General features: G+C 45.3%; 1 protein-coding gene and 1 long non-coding RNA gene across 3 annotated transcripts in view; one reads left to right on the top strand and one right to left on the bottom strand.

Moving 5' to 3' along the window:
• Positions 1 to 23,107, top strand: part of LOC138690810 (uncharacterized) — an 89,560-nt gene that overhangs the window by 42,921 nt on the left and 23,532 nt on the right. The window lies entirely within an intron of this gene.
• On the bottom strand, positions 995 to 3,698 carry LOC138690917 (heat shock transcription factor, Y-linked-like). The gene is made up of 2 exons (XM_069812411.1): positions 2,591 to 3,698; positions 995 to 1,934 (listed from the first exon to the last, which is right to left on the bottom strand). The coding sequence occupies exons 1-2, from the start codon at positions 3,236 to 3,238 to the stop codon at positions 1,404 to 1,406; spliced, it is 1,179 nt and encodes a 392-aa protein (XP_069668512.1). The 5' UTR covers positions 3,239 to 3,698; the 3' UTR covers positions 995 to 1,403.

A 23,107-nucleotide genomic window follows, 5' to 3' on the forward strand; every position in this document is an offset into this window, starting at 1 on the left:
TCGCTCAGAGTTGCCATTAGGAAGAACATTCTCGGTGCATACATCATGCAAACATTATCCCTCTTTTACTCAGTAACGCTAAGAATCTAGAGCTTAACTGTTATGGAAAATCACTAAATTGCTTGTGGACCACTTCCTTCTACTTTGGTGAAATAAAAACTTGATCTGGGCTTCCACTGTACAAACAAGACAGGACAACTGGAAAACGTTCATTATTCAACAGTTTATTTTGAACCCTATTAGGCTGCATTTATTACTAACTTTATTAGATTCTATTTATTATAAAACCTATTAGACTGTCTATATTACTAACTTTGTTAGGCTCTATTTCTTACTAACTCTATTAGGCCCTGTTTATTTCCAATGCTATTAGGCTCTATTCACTCTGTAGTGACTATCTATATTGTCTCCATGTGCCGCGCTGGGTCCAGCCCCATCACCTGCAGCCGCAGCTTTGGTGGCGCAGGTGCGGGTGGGACAACGTGGGGCTGTTGGGCTTTGGCCGTGGGGTGACGTTGGCGTGGCCACGGCAAGGGCTGCTGCCGGCGCGGGCATTGCCAGCCTGGGGTTGCAGGAGGGAGCGAGGCTGGCCCAGGGGACCAGCCCAGCCGCTGGGCCGGGCTGCATGGGGGGGAAGGTGGGAAAGCCCAGCCCTGGTGCCAAAGCTGGCAGCTGCGGTGTGGGAGGTGCAGCCTGGTGCTGGAGGCCAGCCGGGGCCTGGCTGCTGGGTGGTGGTGCCAGGGATGGGGCAGCCCAGAAGCTCTCCCTGCCTGCAGCTCCAGCAGGGTCGGGAAGTAGGGGGGGCAGCTGCCTGGGAAAGGGTTTGGGCGCTGCCAAGGCTGGGAGGTACTTCAACCTGGAGCTTTGTTTTTGGGAACCTCCAAGGGGGAGACGCCGGCATGTCCTGTGGTGGAGCTGGTGCAAACACCTCCTTCTCCACCCCAGCAGCGGCTCCCCACACAGGCTGAAGACCTTGGTGGCTTCCTGAGGGGTGGCTTTCCTCCAGCTCCTCATCCAGGCACAATGCAGCCAGGACTCTCCTTTTGCATCCCACTCTTGGCTTGCACCTTGCCAGCAGCTGGGGATGATCCCTCTTAAAGTTAGGGCTATAATAGAAGTATAAAAGCTAAAAAATCTAAAAATCTAAACTTGATTATTAGGCAAAATGATTAAAGTGTTTGTGGACCTGTCGCTTCTACTTTGATGGGTGAAAGTCTGGCGATTCTATAAACTCAGTCTGGGCTTCCGCTGTACAAACAGGACAGGACAACTGGAAAAGGTTTATTCTTCAACAGTTTATTATCAACTCCTCTAACCTCTATTTCTTACCAAGTCTATTAAGCTCTATTTGTTAGCAAAGTTATTAGACACTATCAACTGGCTATTGACTCTCTGTGTTCTCTTTAGAATGTGCCGCACTGGGGTCCAACGGCACTGCCTGCATCTGCAGGGCTGGGGCCGCAGGTGCAGGTGGGGCAGTGGCGGACTCTGCGGCTTTGGCCATGGGGTGGCCTTGGCTTCAGCAGAGCTGAGGCTGCTGCCAGCATGGGCAGTGCAAACCACGGAGCAGCGTGATGGAGGCCACGTGGGGTTTGGCTGCCTGGTGGTGTTAGGAAGAAGAAGGCCAGAGAGGTGAACCTCTCGATGCCTGCTGCTCTGTCAGGCTCTGGAAGCCTGGGACCAGCTGCTGGGGGAGATGGATAGGCGCTGCTGAGGCCGGGAGGTGCTTCAGCCCGTCGCTTGGTGGGTGCGATCATCACGGGTGGAGACGCCTGCGTGTCCCTTGCAGGCTGACCATCTGGGCTTCTGGAGGGGTGCCCTTCATCCACCTCTGGTGCATGCGGGGCTCTCCGTTTGAGGCCAGCTCCCCTCTTGCACTTTTCCAGCAGGTGGGGATGCTCTCTGTTAAAGGCGGGGTTGTAGTAGTAGAGTATCTAAAAAAAAGCAAAGGAGAAGAGTTAGTTGCCACCTTCCCAAGGCTGGAAAACCCCCAGCTACAAGAACTAAGACTTTGAGTTTCAGAAGACAAGCCTGGATACTGAAAGGGCCTCAGAGGGGTGTTTGAAAACTAAAGCTTAGGCTAAAATGTTATGTGATGGTTCTCTTCAGTCATCGCCACCCCTGGGTTTTTGCCACCGGGGAGCAGAGCGGTGTAGGATTTTTCAAAAGCGTAAGAACTAGTATCGAAAGCCAAATACCACTAGTTTTCAGCAACTGCAGTGTGGATATGAGCAGGCAGGCAATACTGTGATCCTTAGATGTTGGCATTCAGCAGGTGCCACAGGAAGGTTTCGGATTTGGTACAGCAAGACATGTAGCAAAGACATTAAAAGAAATCAGGTTATGCTGAGTCTGTCCTTCTATTTAACGGGTTCAAACTCAGTGGATATAGCCCAACTGTATTTTATCTACACTTCTATGAGCCAGAAAGACTAACTCCAACCTTCCTGAAAAGGACCTGAGAAGGAAATTAAAAACTGCTCACTACCAACCCCGTCACTTCTATTGCAAGGCCTGATTTGATGTGAAGGTCCTTCTCTTCCCCAAGACTATTGTAAGTGTTAGTTGATGTGCAGAGCAACTGCCGTACCTGGCTGTGAGCAGAAGCTGCGTCTTCTTCTGCTAGGAATTCAGGCAGGGAAGCAGATCTTTGGAAAGCCCGTCGCACTTTGGTGAATCCATAGAAGTTGAGCTGTCGAAGGAAGCTCTTCATCTTCTGCGTGGCAAAAACCTGCAGAGGTCTTTCCCTGCCCAGCACCTCCTCTTCGAAGAGTTTTTCATTGATGGCCACATATTTTCCACCCTCACTCCACCAAATGGACCGAAACTCGTCGCTTTCCAGCATTTTCCAAAGCTTCTCTGGAAAGGAGAGGAATGAGAATTCATTGGCTTTGCCTGCTCCCTTGCTGGAAACAGGAGGGACTCGTTTGGCCTCGTGTCCATCACTGCCACGCTGGACATCCCGCTCCTCCTTTATCGCTCGTCCGGCAGCATCACGGGGTTCTCTTTCCCCCTGTCCTGGAGGGCCAGGAGAAGTCATGTCTGGCAGCTGGCCCATCTCATCCGGAGCAGAGATGGATGGTGTTTCTGCATCAGGCAGCTCCCTTTTCACCTCTCTTGTCCCAGTGGGACCGAAGTTTCCCTCACTGGCCATCGCCCTGGACAGCCAGGCCTTCTCCTGCCAGTCAGCAAGCAAAGGCCACCTGGCGCTGGCTGGCTCTGAGTGCCAATGGAACATCCTGAGCTGTTGCTGTGACACCTGTGTTGCATAGTGGTGACATCACAGTGTGACATCTCGGTGATGCTTGACAGTGGTGCCCTGGCAGAAGGGAGCAGCTAGAGGAGAAATTGCTGAAGACCACTTGTTGCTTTTCGCTCCCAGAGCCACCAGTGGTGGGACTCCAGAGCCCAGAAGTCAATAAAACTGTGTTGAAGGGCTGCAGGCAGTGAGAGAACCGTGCTGTGTGCGGTTGTGTCCAGGAGTGGGTCCACAGGGAGGAGCGGGGACAGCTGCAGCCTTGGGCATCCCAGTGCCCTGTTCAGGAATTCTTCCAGCTGGGCACCTCTGACACATGCAGAAATGTCCTTATACTCTTTGTTGTCTTGTCAGTGAGATGATGTCTGTAAGGAAACATGATTCAAGATATTTGAGGTACCTAATCTGTGCAGGGATGTAAACACAAAGAGTAGCTGCAAGTTATGTAGGAAGAAGCCTCCACTACGTATAGGAGAAGGTAGTCCAAAGCACAGGGGAAGTGTTGGACAAAAGGAGGAGGACCATTTATCCAATCCTCAGCTTTTTCAAGTGGTATTAAAATACTGAAGAAAACAGCAGGAAGAAAAACTTTTCTTAAAAAGCATAGAATCATTTAGGTTGGAAAAGACCCTTAAGATGATCAAGTGCAACCATTAACCTAACACGGCCAAGTTCACCGCTAAACCCTGTCCCCAAGCACTACGTCTACATGTCTTTTAAATAGCTCCAGGGCTGGTGACTCAGTCACACCCCTGGGCAGCCTGTTCCAATGCTTGACAACCCTCTTGGTGAAGAAATTTTTCCTAATATCCAATCTAAACCTCCCCTGGTGCAACTTGAGGCCATTTCCTCTTGCCCTATCGCTTGTTACTTGGGAAAAGACATTGACACCTGCCTTGCTACAACCTCTTTTGGGGTAGTTGTAGAGAGCAATAAAGTCTCGCCTCAGCCTTCTTTTCCCAACTAAACAACCCCAGTTCCCTCAGCCACTCCTTATAGGACTTGTTCTCCAGACCCTTCACCAGCTTTGTTGCTCTTCTTTGGATGTGATCCAGCACCTCAATGTTTGTCTTGTAGTGAGAGGCCCAAGACTGATTCAGAATGAAAGAAGGGAGGAAAACTATTAGGCAAAGATGTGACAGGATCAGCATCATCTTACACATTTTCACTGTGTTAATGCAATGAAGAAGCATTATCTCTAATACAAAGACTCCTTTTCCTGACATCTCCTGCTCTAAAGGTGCCACTTCCTAGCACAAGACAGGAGCCAGGGCCAACCTGTTGCCTCTAGCTAATTTCTGCCAGAGATTGACAAGGCAGCAGTGCTCACACTGAACCAGCTCCATTTCCAACCATTATATGCTCCACATTGAAGGAGTGATCACAGTCCATCTGCTTATCAAAGCAGTGCTGAAGAGAGCAGCTACATTCTTAGTATTCTTAGTTGAGAGAAACAACACGTTCTTTGTTGTAATTAAGAAACAATTCAGTTGGACAGTCTATGTCTCAAAGACTAATTTCTCAAAGCATCTGTAATCCAAGAAAATCTATTAAATCTCTTGTCAAATGAGAAAATGCTCTAACAACACTGACCGGTTCATATTTTAAATAGTGTAATCATTGACACTAAAGGTATATTGCAGAAATTTGGTAATTAAGACTGAGTGATGATATTTATACCAGCTAAGTAACAGCTATAAAATCTACAGCTAATGTTTCTGGCATAGATTACACGCACAGTACAAGTGGAAATGGTTTATTAAACAGCTGAACAAATGGGGGGTGGGTGTTGCTCAAGAGGAATTAGAACATTAGAGTGGAAAAGCAACACTAAACTCCCAAGCCAGTGGAAAAGTTGAAATATTGACATAGTAATTGACATAGCTAACTTAAAAATATCATGTCAGCTGTTAACCATTCTAGTGCCAAAAAAAGCATTCAATTTTTGCCTGAGAAGCTGAACACTCCAGTGATGATGATGATTGTGGCCGAATAGAATAAGCAATGAGGTCCTGTACTAAGACATACCCAAAATCACCACTTAGAGAAATCAACTGTACGTTGAGGACCTGAAAGACACAGGCGTTTCATACAGGTTTTTTAGAAAAATACTTTTAGATAATGTTTACGCTGTACCATGACTAGACTCTTAAACAATATCTGACATTGCTAAAATGTTCATCTAAATACTAGAAAGGCAAGTGTGAAACCAACCCGTTAGGAAGGTTCACAAATTATACAGCTCTTATATCTCTGGACAAGAAGTGCCAGAATGGTTAGAGCATCAAACCTGGAAAATAAGAAAAGAGCCAAGGTTTAGGGAATGTTTTCCAGAATGTTTGGGTCATCACAAGTCAAATATTCTCAAACAAAATTGTAACTTGGTCAAAAACATGGTGTAGTAGGTCTGGGTTTTGTAGTTTTGTAACAGTGGTGAAAAGTACAGGTTAAAGACCATGGTCATTGTCATGAAAAGGAATATGGCCTTTTAGAAGGTACTTAGACAAAAGAGTGATTTTAATAGATCAATGCAAAGTTTTACGTCAGCAGAATTGAGAAAGTCTTGGAAAAAATCTGCGCTGCTAAAGTGCATTTGCTGTTTACAAAATATAGCTAATCTTAGTGAGTGGGAGCAGTCAATATTGTACATAGTGAAGAGTAAAAAGAGAAGCTATTTGTATTTCACAACTCTCCTACCACTGTGTTAGAAGAAAATACAAACCGTACATAAGGAAGTGAGCTAAACAAAGAATATGAGTATATTCTTTTTTACTTGCTTCCAAGAGAGTATGGGTTTTAGTACAAAATTATTTAAAATATTTTTATATAGTATACATACTGGGTACTTGGTGTGTACAATTTATATCTGTAAAATATTATCCACTGTAACATTTTCATTACAATCCTGCATTTGACTGAAATCTCTGAAGGCTGATCAAAAAACTGTGGGGAATGGAACTGCCCAGGCCATGTTCTTTCTTCCTCTTTCTCTGAGGAACCTCCTCTTTTTTCTCCTGTCTCTTGCTTTTGGCGGCATAATAACTGTCCTTTGTCAAGTCCAGCAGAGTCCCAGGGAAAGTTTGTGATTCAGATCCATAAAAGCCTGACCTTTGTAGAAGACTGTGCAAGTCAGTTGTTGCTTGCAAGTCCAGTGAAGAGCATGGTGATCGTGGTAGTTGTTTCTGTGGTGTTAGGAGTGCACTGGGATGCAAGAACTGGGCAAAAGGTTTGCAGACTTTCATGGTGAGTGAATGTGGCTGTTTTTAAGGAACATCCCCAAACTGTCATCGAATACTAAATACTGTGGGAAATGGTTAGGAAGGATGGATTACCCAGTGGAGGTGAGGGCAGGCACACCTCTTCTGGAGGTCAGAGTGGATCTCTGGAGGTGGATATGACTGGGGTGAGTTTGTGAGCCATACTGATGGAGGGCCAGAAGAAAAAGCCAGTCTGGTACAAGACTCGGGCAGAAGTTGCTTTAGCTCCATTTTCATTTGGCAAATCCCTTGTTATTGCAGGGGCCTGGCCTAGGCTACATATGGGCAGCACTGTTTGTTTCTCCTGCTCCCTCCTTATGGTACACCGTAGATATTGTCTCTTCTGTTACAGGCGTTCAGCTCCCTGTGAGGCTGGGGAAGTGTCTGGGCATGGAGTGGAAGAGTCCTGGTCCAGATACTCTGTGGGCACTAGTAGAGGAAAAGCTTTGCTGTAAGGCTTCCTACAGTTTTAGGGAGAGTGATTTTGGTGACTCCCATGTCCTCTTCTCACCTTGCGTGTGCCAATATAATTCTTTGTGAGGAAGTCAAAGTTGTAGAGAAAAAGGGAACGGGCAACTGACTCAGCCGTGTATGTGGCCTTCACTAGCCATGTGTAGCTAGCTGGAGTGGTGTGGGACTTCTGCCCAACTCCTGATGTTTGCCCATTTTGAAGGTGTCTGGGCTTGGGACCCTCAGATGTATAGCTTAATGTCCATGCCCTTGGTGGCCTCTGTCCCACAGCAGGTTGGAAACAGTGCCTGGTAATAGAGTTAATGAGCTTATTCATCAAAGCATGTTTTCGGGAAGTTAGTACGTGACTGCTTTTCCTATTGGCCTCCTGGGCACAGCTGTGGAGCCCATCTCTGTGGCACAGAAAGGCAAGTTTTCCTGCACTGGGTGTTGTTGAAATCGTTGTGTTGTATTTTTTGTACAAACACCCATTACCACAGCATCTAAACACCTGTGAGGAGTTGCTGCACCAGGATGTGGTCAGGTTCAGAGGCACACAAACTGATGAATATCACATTCTACCTCTTTAATTGCCACCCCACACAAATCTTTTTTTGGCAAATAAATCAAGGAGGGAGGTTGGTGCATCATTCATTAAACATAATGCTCAGTACAAGGAAGGCAGGAGTGGACAGGTGGAGACAGGACTTCCAAATGCTGTGGCAGCAGCTCTCTTTGCAGCAGCCTGGAAATGACCGAAGCTTACTTGAAGTTGACAGTAGGTTTCCTGTTCCACGTTTTACTGAAGGATCTGAAGCAGCAAAGCCCAATGTTTTTGGAGTAGGCCTCATTGCCACCACCTTCCTCCCTAGCCCAAGCCTGCCCACCTCTGGTCTCCCTCTCCTTCCTGTCCACCCGCCTACAACTGCTCCTGCCTTATTCCCACCTCAGGCTTCTGTTTTCTTGCCCAACCCTGCTACTAGGTGCAGCCAAGCAAATGAGGTCCCCAAGTTGGTAGGCCTGGGGTATGCAGCAGCTTGAGCCCTGCTCCATGTCATGCCTCACTTCTGGTTTTGGGTTATGTGACCTTGGAGACCTGCCTATTGAAAAGAGAGAGGCTTCTTGTAGCTCCCAGCAAATTTCAGAGCTACCTGAAAATCACAAGGATGACTTGTAAGATTGTAGGAATGTGGGAATGAGAAGTAAATGGAAATGTTTAACTTTGTTATGTAAATAACTGTTTACAAACAGGAGAAACTTGTCTCTGCTGATACTAAGATGTCCATACGTGAGCAATGAGAACCTCATCAGGCCAACCTTTTGGTTGAGCATAGCTCAGTGGAACAGCAGTGCTGCCTGCGAGACATCCTGCCCTTCCCTTCCCTGTCTGCCTGTTCTCTTGACTGCAAAATGGGGATGATGGTGTCTGGCCACATTTGCATCAGCCAGTGGAGCCCCAGCGATGAACAGTAGCCAGAAAAAAAGCGTGAAGCCTAGACTCACCTTTGATATTCATACTGCTTCAAGCTTGTGTTTTTTCCCCAAAGTGTATTTTCAACCAGTCTTAAGCTGCTTGCAGCTTTTATTTGTGTTTAACAAATAACACAGCTAAACTAATAATTCAGAAATTAAGTATTTCATGTGGAAATATTCAGAAAACCAATGTGTGGTGGTGCTCTTCCCTGTAGTTAGGTGGTGAGAGCACTGCTAGGTGGGGCACAAGACCCAGTTTCAAATCCCCTCTCTATATTTAGATGCAGAATCTGGATTTAAAAGTATCCTGTACCACAGAATGGCCTTGTCAATTGACTGGGGGCCATTTTGTGATAGGTTTTTCTGCCTTTCTAGCCAAGCTCCTTGTGGATGTGGGTGCAGTCACTAGAGGCCAATCTGTCACCAATCTGAAAAATGACTAGCCCATCTCTGGTGTGCTGGAACAGCTGTCGCTGGGCAGTCATGCCATTGAAAAATACTCTGTTCAGCTGTGTATACCTTCCTCATAAGTAGATGTTCCTTTTCCTCTAATTACCTCTGTGCTACTGTTACTCCCAAGCACCTTGGAGCACTATTAAGTAGTAATAACTACTGATACATGTGGGAGAAATCAAGGTTAATATGTAGCTCATTAAGAGATCTCCAGGAGGAGCACAGAAAGGGGGTGTTGTCTTTTACAATGCATAAAGCTCCCATCGGTGCATCGGAATGCAGGCTTACTAGCAGAAGAGTTATACTCAGAAGACAAGGGGTTTGGTTCCTGGGTATTGGACTCTGTCAGGTCAGCGAGTGGGAGAGCAATACTTACAAGTTGAGCCTCTGTGGTTTGTTTTATTTTTGTATTTATTTTGGATTGTTTTGTATCCAGAGGTCTTTGAAGCCAAATGGAAGCTCCAAACTTGTGTTGGGTCAAGCCCTTGGGTCTGTCTGTGGGTATGTGGAAATGAGCTGGAGTGGTCAAGATGGGCCGTATCACTCTAACCTGTGTTGAGTACCGTACCGCAGACCTCTTTCCTGTATTTTACGGTGTCTTGGTCTCCCTATTATGCTGAGGCACTGAAATGAAAAACCAAGTAAGCTGCACCTCTGCACAACACAGTTGCACGGGGAAGGGTTTCTGGGTAAGAATGCAGCGGGATGCTTGTGCTTGCCAGCTGGAGCTCTTGGTTTGCTGCAGCACTTGCGGTGTCCCTGCAGTAACTCTCGTTTAGCTGGGACAGAGCCTGCAGGTGCCATGGTCTGTGCTGCAGGGCAAGAGTCAATGGGGAGAAGCAGAGGCCAGAAAAATAGTATTTTGGCACCCAGATTCCTGTTGTAGGCCATGTCCTGTCAGTGTTTTGTTGCCCTCTAGCTACTAGCATAGTGAATTTAACTGTACACAGGTCAAAAGCAGGGCAAAGAATGCAGAAGCTGTTTGGGTTGAGGTACTGGGTACTACGCCTCAAAAGCTAGGCATCCAACCCCATCTGTAACTGTGGTGTTCTGCAACTCTAGCTACCCTGTGCAGCTGTTTGGAAAAGGACACATAGGAAAGGTTTCTTGCAAGGACCTCTGGGATTGCTTAGTACATACTAGTTATATTTGCCCAAGTGTTGTGGCTGACCATAAAAAGTGAGTGGAACAACATCAGAAAGCTCTTGCAGTTCTATTTTAGTCCTAGCAGTGCTGCTCCACCACAGTTACCATCCTGGTCTTCACCTCTGCTTTCAGTGCCTCCTCTCTGAGGTGCCCAGAACCCCAGCTGTCCTGCTCAGATCGATTGTTCTTAACTTGAACTAGCTGGTTTAGAGTGAAGTCCTCATATGGAGAGGGCCATCTGTAGCTGTCTCATGGGTCAGCAGTTCAGTCCAAGACCACACTCCTCTAGAGGGCACAGGCTTGAAAATGGGGACTTAAATGCAAGTGTTTGACTTTGCAGCTGTGGTAGATGTTGGGTCCCATAGGAAGCCTAGCACCTAAGTGGTGAATTAATGAACTATGGTGCTGCACTTGCTTTCAGTTCAGTGTTCTTGTAACTAAGTCTAAATTGAGCTGCTTACAGTTTTTGCACCAGCTGGAGTGGTCACACTCTTCCTTAGCAGTTTTTACCTCTCTGCTTTTTTCCTTAATGATGACGAAGGCCCTAGTTGTGTGATCTCCCACAACTGTGAAAGTGGCTTTGTGTGCTGCTTGGAGCCTGCCTTCAACACCACTTCTCAAGGCTGCCATGCATGGCCTTCTGGTGCTCCCTCCTTGTGGAAAGCGTGTGAGCATGTGTGTGTCGACCTATGAGCGTAGTACAGGTGATGCACACTCAACTGTAACTTCTTAACGTGTAACTTCAGGACTTCCTGGCTGCACACCTAATCCTTCTCTTCCTTTTGCCCTACTCTGAGAGAAGAACAGGCTCTGGTACTGCTGTCTGTCCACGTGATGTTCTTGCTGGGGCTTGCTCTAGTCTGTGGCATTAAAAAATAGAAAGGATGTACCCTGTTATCACTGTGCTGTGGCAATAACACAGTTGTATTCATGTAGAACTATTGCAGTCTGTTTGTAAGACATGATATAATTGAAAAGTCTGGCACATTTCCCACAGCAAACATTGTTAATCCCCACTAGCTAGGATTAGTCACCACTTCTTACAAGCCTTGACACAAAGCTAGCAAGTTATTCAGTTAATCCGCACTTACAGGATAAATATTGCATCCTATGGGAAATTAGGCAGTGTCTTCTTCCTCTCCTATTGTACAGTGATGCATTGTGTCTCTTACACCTGAAGGTGGAAGGGAAAAATGCAATAACATGTGATTGATGTTAGCAGACACCTGCTATCACAATGCAGCTGGATCAGCAGGGAAATTTAGTACAAAATAGCTTGCTGAAACCAGGCAGCGAATATAAACAGCATCTTTGTGCTCTTTATGGCACTGGAGAATTTTCCTGTTACACAACAATAAGTGCTCGACGCTTCACAGCTGCAAGACTCTTCCAAGCGTCCTCTCTTCCTTTTTACCGCGGGATTTTTCCTCGTGTGATCTTAGGCTGTATCTGCAAGTAGTGTCATTGGAGTTGGTATGTTTCCCATGAAACCAAGGTCGCTGAGATGAAGGTGTTTCAGGCTCTGAACTTCTGCAGAATCCAAAGTGCAGCTCCAAGTTTCCTAATGGTCAGCCTCCAAAACAGCAAGATCTTACTGAGTAGGTGACCTGCCCCCATTTTTCTGGGCAAAATAGCTGAGTGGATCTTGGAAACACTAGGTTTCCAGCTGTTGGGAAATCTACCTGGGGAAGCTGGCTTGAAGCAGAGCACCAAGGAAGCTCAGAGACTTCAGTGCAGCAGCCCTGCCAGGGAGTTTCTTCCAAGCCTGCACGTTGCAAGCGTCCGGTGAAACCAAGACCACCAGTGGGCACAAGCAGGGAAAAAACAGGCCGTCTGGTTGGGGAGCTCTTGGTTTGTGAGGAGTTTTGAAAATTTCTGATTGCAGTGTCGTTTCATCCAAAACCTTAAAAAAAAAAAACAACAAAACATTACTTAACTATTCCCTTAGATGCTTAACTCTCCCTATGGTTTTGACCAACTTAAATTACATTTTATCTTAGGTCATGAGATAAATAATTACATAAATGAATGGATGCTTCTTCACCTCATTGATTTATCATCTCATTGGACAGGGTCATGTTTTCAGGGATTTTAAGCTTAAATTTCACTCCCAGTCAGTGAAGTGGAGTTGTAAATCTTTAGCAAGGTGTTTTTGAAAAGAAAGGACTCATGCTAAGAACTTTTTCTGTTTTGACAATCCACCTAGTCACTTACCCACATTACCATGTGACTAAGTTTCCTTAAATCTGGTAGTGAATTACGTTCCCCTCTTGCCCCGTTCCAAAAAATTCTTCTGGTGACCATGTGTGTGACCAGCCCTGACTCCCCAGCATCTTGTCTGAGTGGACACCAGCTGCCAGGTGAAGTCTGGCATAGGTATTACAGCAAGTTGAGGTTTTCACATCGGGTGATGTTTGTGTCTTATCCTTGTCCTTTGCTTTGCAGTGTTGGTTGTCTCTCTAGGAAAAGTTAGGATTCATTTCCCTCCCACCATTAGCTGGCTAAAATACTTCTACACGCAACATTGGAGTTACAGCAGGTTGAGCAGTAAAATTGTGTTAACACCGTGAGTTCAGCAGAAAAGCAGTGTTTTAACCTCGTTTCTACTGATCCTGGATGCGGTGAGGAAGGTTGTCACGCTCAGTATCTGTTTACAAACTCTCCCACCTGTAGTTTGGATTTTTAAATACTTTTTTATTATGTTTCCATCGTATTTCTTCAAGACAGGTCAGTAACTGCAGGAAGAAAACACTCAGCTCGTCCTGTCTTTGCTGACACTGGAACCAGCTTGTCCTTTCAGTCCTTTCTCAGGCAGTGTCCTGGCCCCACGTTCAGGGTGGCCAAGCAGAAATGCTGGCCTGCTGGCACCTCATCGGTCAGGTCCAAAGCTGTAATGTTTCTGTGGTTTCCCCAGAGTGCGTCTTTTGTGTCTAACAAACCACATTGATAGGGCTCTTAGAGAACGTACAATGTTCAGGCTGCCTTTGTAAACTGACACTACCCTACAGCTCCTGGAGGCAAGAGCTGGTGTTTCTTTGGTGCCTGGAGATGATCAGAGGGGAGGTTACAGGCCGGTTGAGATAAATCGCTGAGTCAATTGGAAATTGCCAGCAGTATTTTTCTCCCCTTCTGTCCTCATCTAGAATTTACACAAGAAGGTCATGTAACTGTTGTTTCCTTTTCTACATTCCCTGTCAGACAAGGTCATTTTCGAAGCCAATGACCGGTTAAGCTTTAATTCTGCAACCATGGAAAATTATTATCAAAGGGGACAAGCTTCGAAGTAGATGATTAACTGGCACATCCGATGACTGGTTACATTTTAACAGGCTCCTTTTGCACAACTCTCTCCAGCTGTAGTGAATTGAACTCACATGAAAGTGAGTTTCCCATGAGATGTAATGGGATGACTCTCCCTTACAATGTGGCTAAAGCATCCAGTCTTGGCTGAATAAATAGTTGGTAAGAGAAAGGACACAGTCCCCTCATAACAAACTCCTAGGAGCTTTCCCTGGAAGCCCAGATGTTGTCCCTGCTCCCAGACCCTTGTTACTGCTAGTAGAATTTGCTTTATTTTCTGTTGCCAGGATTATGAGAAGCATAGTCTAAGTTGCCCTGAGATAGGTAGAGACTTTTATAGTCCTTAACTAGTGAAAGCATCAAGGTGGATTAAAGCCAACCCCACTCCTCTGTTGGCTCAGGTTTTGGAGCAGCTAAAAGCTGGGCCAGGTTTCTGTGAGATGTCATTTATCAAGGAGGGAAATGCAGAGATGTACAATGGTGCCAGGAGGAGCAAAATAAGGGCTGGGTTACAGCAGTCTGTCTAAATTGATCTTTCTCGTACTGTGTTTTAGAAATGTTGTTTTCCTAAAAGAAAATGTTGTGAGGCTGTACAGTGTTTTGGTGCGGAGCATGTATGCAATATTTATAGTCTTTTATCTGAATTGCCTGCAGAGTTTGAATGTTTTATTTTTAATAAAGGAAAAAGAAGGCTGACAAACCAAAGGGGAGTACAGCTATGCAATGAAACCTCACGGAGAGAAAGATGCTGTCACAAGGGCAGCTTTTTTAGTAAATTCATTCATTGCTTCATTTATATACTGCATCAGTCTTTCCTTTATGTCTTCCTTTGACTGTGGTTTGAAAGGTGCATTGAGGAACCTCAAGTCATCTTACTGCAACCTGAAATGTAGCAGATGCTGATGTGGTTAAAGCCATTCAGAGCCAAACCATTAGCTGCCAGCCACCGGCAGAGGCACCGATATCTGTGGAGCTCTGCCTACCTATGTCAGCAGAGCATCTGGCACGGAAGTTTATCCCCTTGTTGAAAAACTCAACTAAGACAACTTTTTCCGCACTAATCCTGTGCCACTGCAGCTAGCCTGCTTATGGGTATCTAATCTAGCAGCTATACCACTGGCACGGATGTGTCTAGACTGGCTGCAGCTGTCCCTGTTTGACTGCAGTCTACTCCAGAGTCCGTCTGGTTACACAAGAAATAAGGAGAATTTGCCTTGCTGGTGGTGCCGAGGGAGTGTGAGGCGCAGAGGCAGGTATGCAGCCCCATCCTTGGCATCGTTCCCCAGACTCAATTATCTTGTCTTCCCTGAATGACCCCTTCCAGCTCGCCTACAGCCGAGGGCAGAAGTTGGCCTTTACTGGTTTATTTACAGCAACTTCATTTTTGTTCTGTTTCCCCTATTAGCAGTAAGGAATGAATTCTGTTCTTGGCTTAATCAGGGTAACTGTGAGCAGGCTCATGCCTGTGCACTTGGAGGCTGTTTTTAAAAGCTGGCTGATATCAGTGTTACGGTGTAAAGCTGATAAGTCTTTAAAGAGAAGGTCACAGGGCTGCCTGCAGAGGCCTGACGTTAGCTTCTACTAACAGTGATAGAAACTGGTGGTGTATGTCTGTGTGATATCAAAGAAGGGTATCTAAAATTCACCTCTGCCTAAAGGGCTAATCTTCTAAAGTCCTTCTGAATGGCTTCTGAAACAGGCTTGAGCAGAGCAGGCGTTCACATTTGTCTCTCAGGCTGCGTCTGTCATCCCCTTCCCCACAAACAGCTTTGAGTCAATGCTTTGACAGTGTTGTATGCACAACTCATTCAGAAAGCAGAGCAAACTGGTGTGCCTCTGCTGGACAGCTGTTAATTGAGACCTGCAGCGCTGAAAGCCTCTGGCAATCAAAAATCTCATTATAAGGGGTTTTTCCTTTTTTCTTTCTAACCACATGAATGGAAACTGGGATTCTGCCTTAGTGACGTGATCCCCTTTCCCAGGCCCTACAATGAAATCTCTAATGTTTGGATGCAGGACCAGAGGAGGAGCCAGCACTGGCGAACACCTTGTTCCTGTTGGAGGTGATGTCCTTGTCCTGGTGGAGACAGGCTCAGGTGTGGGACCTGTGTGGTTACACTCCAGCTGGAAGTTCATCACCCTTGTTGGCTGCTGTTCCAATTGTGTAACTGTTTGTGAGAAGTTGTCCGGGATAATAAACTGGGTTTTGTGCCTGGTAAAACTTGTCCATGAGATGCAAGATGTTGGAAATAGTGAAACGGATGCCTGTCTCTAATAGTGCCAACAAGACAAGGTTTCTGGGAAGAATATCTCAGAATAAACCAGCTGCTACAGCTGGGAATAAAGCTGACAAGAAGTGGCCCTGGAGGTCTTTTTCAGGTCTGAAATAGAAGCTGCTAAAGTTTAGGGAGATGTTAATTGGTTAACCATTCTTAGACCACTGCAGCTACAGCAACACACTGTAACAGCAGCAGCACAGGCGTTTGCTAACCTCTTTCTCTGTAACTCCGTTGGGATATGTTAGTCCCTCGTTTCCTTGCTCTCGTCAGCTTTCTGCCTTTTAAAATGCAGAATGTTCATATAAAGGCATTTAAAAAAAACACCCCAAAACAGAATTGGCTTAACATGACAGACATTACTGGCAAATTTAGGAAGATGGCCAAAAGGCTAACAGATTTGAAGAACAATTGAATACAAGCATTTTTCAGCACGAAGGGATCTGCTGTGACCTGGAGTGTTATTTTCACAGCAGCCTTTTCTACCTCTAAACAAGAGAGAGGATTCATCAAGGTACGCAGGGGAATGCCAGTGGGTGCAGTGGTGGCCTCAAGCCCTGGCAGTCAGGTGCATGGGTAGTTTTGAACTATGCTTTTCCACAGTGATTATCTACATCCCTTCCTTTGTTGTTCCTGCTTGAGTGAAGGACTGCACTGTAACTGCTCCCTTCTGGGAGCAAGGACCTATTTGCATTATAGCAAGTGATTCTTTAATAGAGGACTAGGTTTGGTGTATTCATGTGATACGCAATACCTTTGACACCACTCCATCCAGCTTAGTTAAGATATTACACCAGCTGAGAGTGCCCAAGACTGTAGAAAGCTGGCAGCCAGCTGTCCTAACCAGGAAGCTGTTTCCCACAGAATTAGGCAGGGCCAAAATTTGCTGAGCCTCAGAGACTGGAGCATTTCTCCTGTTTCCCACAAAGCTGAGGCTGATGTGATGCGCACTGAGGAGCTGGGTCAAAGCTGGACTTTGTAAACAGGTGTGAAACCACTGCCTGAATAGCTTTGCACCTGATTACACCAGGAGGGGCTTGGCCCACTCTCCTCCTTTTTCCTCGTAGTTTGACTGCAAAGGTAAAAGTAGTGCTTTCTTTTGTAGTAGTAGCCTGATTTCACTGGTTTATACTGCAGACTATTGGTGGGAAGTACCTAGGCACTGGTATCTTAACAATGGATATTTCAATTAACACGTTTGTGTGTTTTATTGTGGTTTTTTTGTTATGCTTGTGCAGTTTGTAAAGGGCCAGAGGATCCCATAAGAAGGAATATAATGTATATCTGTATTATTCTGTACCTTCTAGTGTCAGCCTCAGGGAAATCCCAACTGTACTTCTGTTCTTTAAGGGTAACGGCAAAGAATTGGCCTTCTAGGAAAACTTGGGAAAGCATTTTAAATAAGCTTTTTCCAATTTTGATAATGAAACTGCAAGGAGATAATTTATAAGTGTGATGGACATGCCCTGTAGCCTGTGCCAGCAGTCCCCACATACCAGCGATGCTGAGGGGGCCAAGCTGGTATCCACTGGGCTTGGATGTTTGTGGTCCATGCCGGAGGTCTGTCTGTACTATGAGGAGGTGGTGGGGATGGAGAGGGCTAAGGAGGCTGGGATGCTGGAGGCTGCAAGAGGGATGAGAGGGATACAAGCAAGTCAGTAAAATTTGGAGGAGAAAAGCCAGTCCCAAGCAATAGGAAGTGAAGGCAAGAGCAATGAGACCTACCTAAGAAGCCTTATGGAGGCATTTTTGGCAGCATTTCTAGGAGGGGACTGATTCAAACTTTAACAAAGCTCTGATCACAACCTTTTTTCCAAAGCTTTTACAGGACAATACAGCTTAGTATTGCAACAAAATTGGGCTTTGAAATGCTCTATGCAGTCTCTCTGTTGGCTGCCACATCATCCCAATCAATAACATCAGTCCATCAGCCTTCTAGAAGCACTTAGTAGTTTGGGCACAATCAGCCCGCTGCAAATGCAGACCCAGAGTGTTTCAAGTTTAGTAGCAATTGGTCCTGTCCCTGATTGGTATGAACTGAACCTCTGCTGGTGTCAATGGGCTGTGCTGATTTGAATGAATTCAGGACCCAATAGTGAAGTTTTTCTTGAAAACCCATTTTAGGAGATGCTGCTGTTAACATGGGACTGTATCTCTGTCTTGAATATAAATGCAGAGTTGACTGCTATTAAATACACAAGTGACTAAATAAATACACAAGTGACTAAATCATACAGCAATAGCAGCATGCAATTATGAGCTCCACTGTGGTGACTGTGGGCTTCAGATGGATGGCCCTGGGGGCTCACAGCTTAGCAGGAGCTAACCCTGGAGCAGGAAAAGCCCATGCTTTGCAAGCAAGTGGGGTTTGGGAAACAGCAACCCCTTTCTCGCAACCAAAATGGGCCACAGGCAGGTGTTTGGGACGCGAGTTCATCTCATGCAGCGTCTGCTGAAGATGTATGGCACAGCTCTGGCTGTTCAGTTATGAATGATTCTGACTGTATTTTCTTTGTGGAATGAGTGAGTCCTGGGTCTTGTAATCAAGCTCTAGGGTAATTACAGCATCACTGTCCCCATGACCCTGTGCTCATGCGCTGTCTCAGGACAAGGGGAGAATAGGCACTGGAAGTCTTGGCTTTCCTTTAGGGTACCTAACCCAGCTTGGATCAGAGACCTCCACAGTGCCAGGGCATTGCTCTTGCTCCACAAGCAGATATAGCACTGGGCTTTGGTATGATCCAGAGTCCAGTTCCTCGTCCTTGCTGCTTGAACCCTGTTTAGAAAACTCAAAGTTTCTCCCACCCCTTGAAGGTGTTTTATATACGAGAATTGACTCAGCTGCACCTAAAGGCAGTGGATTGAAACCTGAGAATTTGTCTAGAAAAACAAAACAAAAACAATGAGGCAGTTGGTGATGGTTTAAAGAGATAGCTTTGAAGATAGGATTTTATCTTTAAAAAGGGTGTGTGGGGAGGAGAAAGCAAATTACTATGAAGGACAGATGTAAGGAGAAGCCTGTAGCATTTGTACCTGCAGTCCTTCCATTTTTTTGCTTCATTATCTGTCTGGAAGGTGATGGAGAAATACAGAAACCAAATAGTTGTTTGCTTTTAAAGTGTTTTAATCTTTAGCTTGAAGGTTGGGAGAGCCCTGTATTGGCCTTAAGCCGCATGTTTTGGTTTGGTTTTTCTTGGGGGGTGGCAGGGAGGGATAATTTTCTTTTCTTTTCTTTTTTTTTTCCCCTCACTGAGGTGAGACTTGTTGGAAAAATTCCTCCAAGATGAAACTCCCTTGGACTTGGCATAGTTCCACTGTGAGTAAATGCCATTCGTGGTGTACAGGGCATTGGGCAAAATATATAGGAGGCCCTTTGGAGTGATCTCTTTGTTACGTCTAGCCTACCTCGCAGGGATTTCACAGTTATTGCAGAGCATAACTCTGTGTCGAAGTGATCCAACAAAATTTATTATATAAATCTTTACCAAAAAAAAGGACAAAAAGAAGGGCAATGCGCTTAGGAGCCTGAATGCTGGACATAGAGAGCACGTGGTTTATCTCCACCAAACAAAGTTCTGCAACAAAACCTGTATGCATCAGCATAAACAACAGCAGAGATACAAGACCCCTTTATGTCTTGGCCAGCAACCTCTGTAGTCCGGGCAGCATTTTCTTTTAACTTTCTCATGGCAAGTGTATCCTGGCTTGCTGTTAGTGCTGTAGGAATAGTTGGTTTTAAAACTCTCATTTGCTAATGAACAGTGACGCTGTTTTGGGTCAGCTTGAGTGTTAACTCTCCAAATCTGCCCTGTGAAAAGAAGAAAACAAAAAAATTAGTTTGGAGTTGAACGAAATAGTTTTGCTCTTTTAAACAGCTGTTACTGGGACAGCAGCTCCTTGCCCCATTCTCCTCTGTAAGCCAGGCTTTGTGCCACTGTGGCCTCCAAGGCAGGACTTGGGTTGTTCTGCTGGAGGCCAGGCTTGGTGCACAGTGAAGAGAAGCCCCCTTTTCCTTTTCGAAGAAGGGTGGTATATCAGTAATGGATTTCAGATCATCTCTTCTCTATCTTTCCATTGCTTTGTGGGGCAAGTGAAAATACTGGCAGGGTCGTGTACCTTGTCTTCTGAGAGACACATGTTCTGCCCTGGCTTCTTTTCCATGATGCCAGACAAATTATTCTTATAGATCGTGCCAAGCTGAAATTCACTGGGTATCAAAACTCCAGTTAATATACAGAGAGTACCCTTATATGTTCGAATATCAGCTTATCACCTAGTTAGAGATAAGACACAAAAGAGCAAGTCTGCCAAGGGAAATGAGATGAGATGAGATTCCCGTGCCGCTGAACGAAATACTATCTTGTGTAAACCAGACAAAATGTGAGTCCTGAACCTCCATGTTCAACCAAACTACAGCTGTTTCAAAGCAGATCTAACAGCATTAAAAAGTGCCTTTTCTTTTTTTCATTTCCCTTAGACAAAGCATTTATCACGGAAGTGAGGATGAGAACGAGCAGGCCACCCCATCAGTCTGCTCCTAGATCAAACCTGGTAGGAAGCCCAACTTCCAGCTAGCTTGTTACAATGGCCAAAGGAGGTGAGACCAAAGCCCATCTCCCAAATTCCAGCTGTGCAACCAGATCCAGGAGGAGGCTGGTTCAGAGCAATTCCTCCCCAAATGCACTTGTCTTTTCCATCAGACAGTCATTTAATGGTTTCCAGAACTAGAGGCTATATCCAATGGACTTTTTCTCTGTGAATTTGTCTGAGTTGGTGCAAAACCCAGTTCTGGCCTCTACAACAGCTAGTGGCATGCGGTTACACAATCCCACCGTATGTGAAAACATGAACTGTTAGTTAAGCTGCCGATATTGCTCCTTGTTGAGCAAACCACACCCCAAGACCTTGTTTATAACAAGAAGGGATGGGCCACATTTGAAGACTGTTTCATGGCAACTGAAATTCTAAATGGCATAGCTATCTTCATATGTTGCAAGATAATTTCCCTTCCGGAGGGGGTGGATGTTAAAGTATATGTAAATAATCAATTAAAATGAAGGGCTCTTTACTGGCGTGCTCTTTAGCTGCGATTTGGTAGACAAACTTGGATAACGTACATTCTTGAGCCGTCATTGCAAATTAAAATATAAAAAGGCAAAGGGATTTTGGAAAAGGATCTTCTGCTGCTTTCTGGTTCACACGTCACGTCTTTTCAAAGAGAAAAGATTCACAATTGCGTGACTTCTTGAGCTGGGTGTGAACTAAGCAACTAGTTCAATGCAGCAAAGGCAACTGTACAGTCCTTCAGCTCTCAAGCATGGCTGAGAGCAAAAGTGAGTGACAGCACAGCAACCTTTACGGTATTAGCTATAATTGTAGGCTGCTGTTCTTTGTCAGAATAGGAGGAAAAATCAAGTATTTACTATTGGGGATAAATGGAGAAGCAAGAGCTTTTTTTGAGTGTGTGTGTGCGCAGAGGGTGGGCCTGGTCCTGCACTCTTAAACAGGCTGATCTGAAAGGTGTCAGCACCTGCTCCTGCTCTTTGTCAGTAGATGCAAGAGACACAGCGATCATGTAGAAAGGTCTGGAGCTGACAACACGCCATGGCTGACTTTGGAGCTTTTTGTATTCTTAGCGCTGCTGGTGGCAGAGATACCAACAGCAGAATGATCCCAGCTCCCTTTGAGTGAGAAATGATTCACGCCCTGTAAAAATAAAGCTTGATGCAAGCAGCCCTGTATCCTCTGAAATGAGGACTGCAGCTCTTGAACTTTTAAAAGAACTTTTTCCCCCAGTTCTTTAGAGAAGACTTGCAGGGTTTTACTGTTAGTGTGGATTGTCTGTTTCTGGACAGCTCTCCCGAACAGCATTTTCTGGGAGCACTCTCTTTTTCTCTGGCCTGGCACTGAAGCTGAGCATTAGGAGATTTTAAACTTGGATCCAATTTGGCATCCCCAATACTGTCGTGAATTGTTCTCTTCTCCACCTCAGCCAGATGTTGGTCCCTTCCATAAAAAAGCCTGTAATAGTTAATGCTTCCCTCTGACCGTTCCTCTGATGTGTAATCAGAGAGACGGTGTGAGCTTGTGATACCAGCGCATCTTGTCTCTGGCCATCTGCTCTCGGTGCTTTTTGAGGCAGAGAGAAGATTTATTTCCAGACAAGTGGCACTTGGTTTCAGTGGGAGAATCTGGATCTTTAGCAAGAGGTTTTACATAGACTTGAAATAAAGAAGGGGGAGGGCGTGTGAGTGGGAAAAAATATTTTAATAGCACTTGTGGTTTACAAGGTCTTATAATATTTCAACAAATGACATGCGCATACCATACAAAGGCAGCTGTAGAAACAACCGAGAGTTGGTATCTCTCTTAATTAATTAATTACTTAGGCTGTATAAAAGGACATTCACAGATGCACCGGGATCATGTGATTTTAGCACAAAATACTGGTACTGAGTCTCCACACCTATGAAAGTTGTTGGCCCTATCTAAACCCTTTTCCTTGTAGCAACATACCTTATGCAAGGTCACTCTTCTGAGGCTCTGTCTGCACAGCGGGACTGAGGAGAAGGCCTGGGTTTTGCCCTGAGATCTGCTGGGGTGAGGTTTGATGAGGAAGGCAGTTCTCTCACCCAGAGTTGTGCATCCTTGCACAAACACCTTGAAATGAGTGGAGCAGTTCATTGCATTTTCACATGCAGGGAAATACACGCTCCTGTAAAATCAAGGTTGCTTGCTTGTTCTGTGCCTGCTCCATAGCGTAGAGCTGCTGTGTGCGTGTTCATGTGCAAGGCAGATGAAATGACTCAGCTCCAGGAACTGAAATAATGATTCAACTAAAAGTTTAAACAGAAGTTGCAGGATGGCAAAAAAGCCTTGTGTGGACTTTCCACTGTTCCAACGACTACTTCTGACCTTTCATACAGTCAGATAAGTGGCTTTATCAGACAAAAACCTGAAGCAGGAACCCAGCTTGTTAACAGAATCACTTGGGTTGCAAGTGACATTTCTTTCCTCCCCTTTACAAGCTTGATTGCCACATTTTAAATGGCAACATTTATTCTGAGAAGAGTTGACTGAGACTTTAGCCACATCATTGATTTATGCACCAGATACCGTCAAATTGTATTTGCGTTAAGGAATGAGCCGTAAGCAGGGAACTGAAAACTGTGGCTTAAAAGGTGAATTCTGGATATCGAGGTTCAGATCTTAGGTCACAGCTTAAAATGAGTATTAACAAATCCTAGAGTCTATGGGGGTGGGGGGGTTTCTTTTCTTCTTTTTTTTTTTTTCTTTTTAAATTCGGTTGAGTAAAGCAATGGACAGTTTGCACTGTTAGGACAGAGACTGGCTAGTAAGTTAGGTCAGACTTGAGGTGCAACGCAGAGAAGCGTACAACCGTATGTGAGGTTCAGTTTATCAATTGATTTATTAGATTTGTTTGTTCCTCTGGGACTTTGAGCAACTTGATCTAGTGAAAGATATCCCTGCCTGTG

This window comes from Haliaeetus albicilla, chromosome 24, assembly GCF_947461875.1.
Source record: "Haliaeetus albicilla chromosome 24, bHalAlb1.1, whole genome shotgun sequence".
Taxonomy (NCBI): domain Eukaryota; kingdom Metazoa; phylum Chordata; class Aves; order Accipitriformes; family Accipitridae; genus Haliaeetus; species Haliaeetus albicilla.

Excerpts from the sequence above, each read along its gene's own strand:
- LOC138690917 (XM_069812411.1), bottom strand. The coding sequence starts at position 3,238 with ATGTTCCATTGGCACTCAGAGCCAGCCAGCGCCAGGTGGCCTTTGCTT. Across the intron at positions 1,935-2,590 it reads CAGCTTCTGCTCACAGCCAG|ATACTCTACTACTACAACCC; the intron begins GTACGGCAGTTG and ends GCTTTTTTTTAG.